At 43.2% G+C, this 1,113-nt stretch overlaps 1 protein-coding gene across 1 annotated transcript in view; it reads left to right on the top strand.

The window, feature by feature from the left end:
• LOC109910689 (proteolipid protein DM alpha) overlaps positions 1 to 528 on the top strand; it is a 16,299-nt gene extending 15,771 nt beyond the window's left edge. Inside the window, exon 7 of the mRNA XM_020509919.2 lies at positions 136 to 528. Within this exon, the coding sequence (XP_020365508.2) occupies positions 136 to 261 (126 nt within the window). The 3' untranslated portion in view covers positions 262 to 528. The remainder of the gene's footprint in view (positions 1 to 135) is intronic.
• The last annotated feature ends 585 nt before the right edge of the window (positions 529 to 1,113 follow it).

Consider the following 1,113-nt stretch of genomic DNA (forward strand, 5'->3'; position numbering starts at 1 on the left):
TGTGTGTGTGTGTGTGTGTGTGTGTGTGTGTGTGTGTGTGTGTGTGTATCTCCCACTCTTTCTTCACGTGCCTGCGTATGAGAGGAAGAGGTGTCAAAACCCTTTCTCCCATCTCCTCACCTCTCTTTTTTCCAGATAAACTTCCTCCTCTGTTTGATGGCTAACTGGGCATACATTAAGGAAGCTAACAAAACAAAACAGTGCGAAGAGTTACGGACGATGGAAAACCAGGAGCTTCGTCAACTGGAGACCCACCAATAATCGGCTGTGCAGTTTGAATTTTCACCGAGGATTGCATTCCTATTAATGTTGGTCATTTCCAAGCTTCTGCTGTTCAACATTAGCATTCTGCACCTTGGTGAACAGGAGCTGTGAAGTATTGGAAGTCCATACAGCAATTCAAACACTTTCTATTGTACAGAACCTAATCCTGCCCTAAATACCTTGGTGATCTGATGCAGGTTAAAACATTGTATTTTTGAAGAAAATAAAGGGTAAGTTGCATTTATATTAGTGCAAAGCCTCACAGCCAATGAAGTATAATTGCTCTTATTGTAGGGAAACATGGCTGCCAAATTGTGCACAGCAAAGGCATACAGGGCAAGTGAATTCTCTTTGAATTTCTGCATGCCATGTGATAAATATTGATTAGGAGAGACCTTCCTTTACATGTGGTGCCTAATGACAGTCTTTTACCAGAGAGAGCAAACATGGATTCGATTTCAGACGCGTTCAGAAAGGTGATCATTCTCTCCTGTATTCTCTCAGTGCAGCATTGAATGACAACCTGGGTTTTATACTCCGTGCTTTAAAGTGGGATTTAGATCCAAAAACCTTCTGATTGAATGTCGTCCAGTGAAGTACATGTAACTGACATGTGTTCACTCCAGTGTGCTGCATCTAATCAGTCTGTAACCAAGGCCGGGAGAGTACATGGAGTCCTTGGTGACTTTAATGATTATTTTAGTTCTTTATTTTTCCCACAGAGTAAGGTCTCCCCGAGACCAGGAGCAACCAGTCTCTGAGATGGATCCCTTGCCTTTCCTGTTCCTCTGTCCTTTTCTCCCTCATCTCTGCCCTCTACAGTCAACACGTCATCTCCTAGGGCCTGTC

This window comes from Rhincodon typus, chromosome 14, assembly GCF_021869965.1.
Source record: "Rhincodon typus isolate 14 chromosome 14, sRhiTyp1.1, whole genome shotgun sequence".
NCBI lineage: Eukaryota > Metazoa > Chordata > Chondrichthyes > Orectolobiformes > Rhincodontidae > Rhincodon > Rhincodon typus.